This window comes from Trachypithecus francoisi, unplaced genomic scaffold, assembly GCF_009764315.1.
Source record: "Trachypithecus francoisi isolate TF-2019V2 unplaced genomic scaffold, Tfra_2.0 Lachesis_group18, whole genome shotgun sequence".
NCBI classification, from domain to species: Eukaryota; Metazoa; Chordata; class Mammalia; order Primates; family Cercopithecidae; genus Trachypithecus; species Trachypithecus francoisi.
This window is the reverse complement of record NW_022681463.1, coordinates 53,608,027-53,609,915: the sequence shown is the minus strand read 5'-3', so window position 1 is coordinate 53,609,915 and position 1,889 is coordinate 53,608,027. Positions and strand designations below refer to the sequence as shown.

Here is a 1,889-nt window from a genome sequence, read left to right as displayed (position 1 = left end):
CCTGGTGATATTCACATACAGTGCTAGACAAGGAGAAGTGAGAGTAAGCCTAATCGGGTATATGTTGTCTGTTCATGTCCTGTCATCTAAAATACAAAAATTATCTGGGAGTGGTGACACACACCTGTAGTCCCAGCTACTTGGTAGGCCGAGGTGGGAGAATTGCTTGAACCCAGGAGACAGAGGTTGCAGTTACCTGAGATCGCACCAATGCACTCCAGAGTGGGCAACAGAATGAGACCCTGTCTCGAAAAAAAAAAAAAAAAACATATATTAAATATCAGTAGGAACACATATATTAGGCATATAGAATCATCGATAAATGCATAGGAGATAATACATTCTAAATAAGTGTAACAACATTTATTAAGATTGCTGTTATTGCCGTTATTTATATATGAAAAGGAAATGATAAACTTATCCAGGTTTGCATTTCTTAAGTAGTCTTACTTAGTATTTGATAATTTGAATTTCTTTTTATGGAATTATCTTCACCCTGTACATTGTTTTCTACTCCAATAGAAAAAGAGGTGTTCAAATTAAAAATAAGATTTGACATATCTATACTGAAGCAATTGTCACTCATGCAAAATAAATGGCTAATTATAAGGACCAGCTTAGTAGATAAAACTGGGTAAGTAAAAGTAAATAAAAACATGGACGGCACAGTTGGCTTGAGCAACTGTAAACAAGATGCAGGACCCCAACGCAGACACTGAGTGGAATGACATCTTACGCAAAAAGGGTATCTTACCCCCCAAGGAAAGTCTGAAAGAACGGAAAGAGGAGTCAGATGAGGAGCAGCACATCCTCCAGCAGTCAGTGGTGAAAACATATGAAGATATGACTTTGGAAGAGCTGGAGGATCATGAAGGCGAATTTAATGAGGAGGATGAACGTGCTATTGAAATGTACAGATGGCAGAGACTGGCTGAGTGGAAAGCAACTAAACTGAAGAATAAATTTGGAGAAGTTTTAGAGATCTCAGGGAAGGATTATGTTCAAGAAGTTACCAAAGCTGGCGAGGGCTTGTGGGTCGTCTTGCACCTTTACAAACAAGGAATTCCCCTCTGTGCCCTGATAAATCAGCACCTCAGTGGACTTGCCAGGAAGTTTCCTGATGTCAAATTTCTCAAAGCCATTTCAACAACCTGCATACCCAATTATCCTGATAGGAACCTGCCCACGATATTTGTTTACCTGGAAGGAGATATCAAGGCTCAGTTGATTGGTCCTCTGGTGTTGGGCGGCATGAACCTGACAAGAGATGAATTGGAATGGAAACTGTCTGAATCTGGAGCATTTATGACGGACCTGGAGGAAAACCCCAAGAAGCCGATTGAAGACGTGTTGCTGTCCTCAGGGCGGCGCTCTGTCCCCCTGAGGAGGGGCAGCAGTTCTGAGGGTGACTGAGGCTACAGCTGCTCTCACATGCCGAACTTTCTTGTGACACATTGTCTGGATTTTTTAAAAAAGGAAAAAGCAAGAATGATGAATCCTTCTGTTTTTTAGTTTTGTATAAATTATGTTTCAAATCTTTACATTTTAGAAATAATCATTGCTGGAAATTCTGTTAAATATTTTGGAACTCTTTTTTTTAATTATAGTATTTCCTCTAAAAAAATTTAAACCAGCTATTTGTATGGCAAATGTCTGTTTTCCTCATTTATATTTTAAGCCATAAAACCTAGTCACTATTTTTTGACATATAACTATAAAAAAAATATAGTTTTAAATGTGAATAAATTATGCAGTGGAAAATTGCAAACTAAGCCTTATAGACACATTGTTTATTTTATAAAGAGAGCAATGAGATTGTTAACTCAAAATACAGGAATGGTCTCTAGGACAAAAGAATCTTAGTATTTATTGAAGAAACAGACAATTTT

The 1,889-nt window shown here is 37.7% G+C and overlaps 1 protein-coding gene across 1 annotated transcript; it reads left to right on the top strand.

Moving 5' to 3' along the window:
• The first annotated feature begins 667 nt into the window (after positions 1–667).
• LOC117063714 (phosducin-like protein 3) lies at positions 668–1,643 on the top strand. The gene has a single exon (XM_033177592.1). It carries the CDS (start codon positions 694–696, stop codon positions 1,411–1,413), a length of 720 nt encoding a protein of 239 aa, XP_033033483.1. The 5' UTR covers positions 668–693; the 3' UTR covers positions 1,414–1,643.
• The last annotated feature ends 246 nt before the right edge of the window (positions 1,644–1,889 follow it).

Coding starts and splice junctions, on each gene's coding strand:
- LOC117063714 (XM_033177592.1), top strand. CDS start 694: ATGCAGGACCCCAACGCAGACACTGAGTGGAATGACATCTTACGCAAA.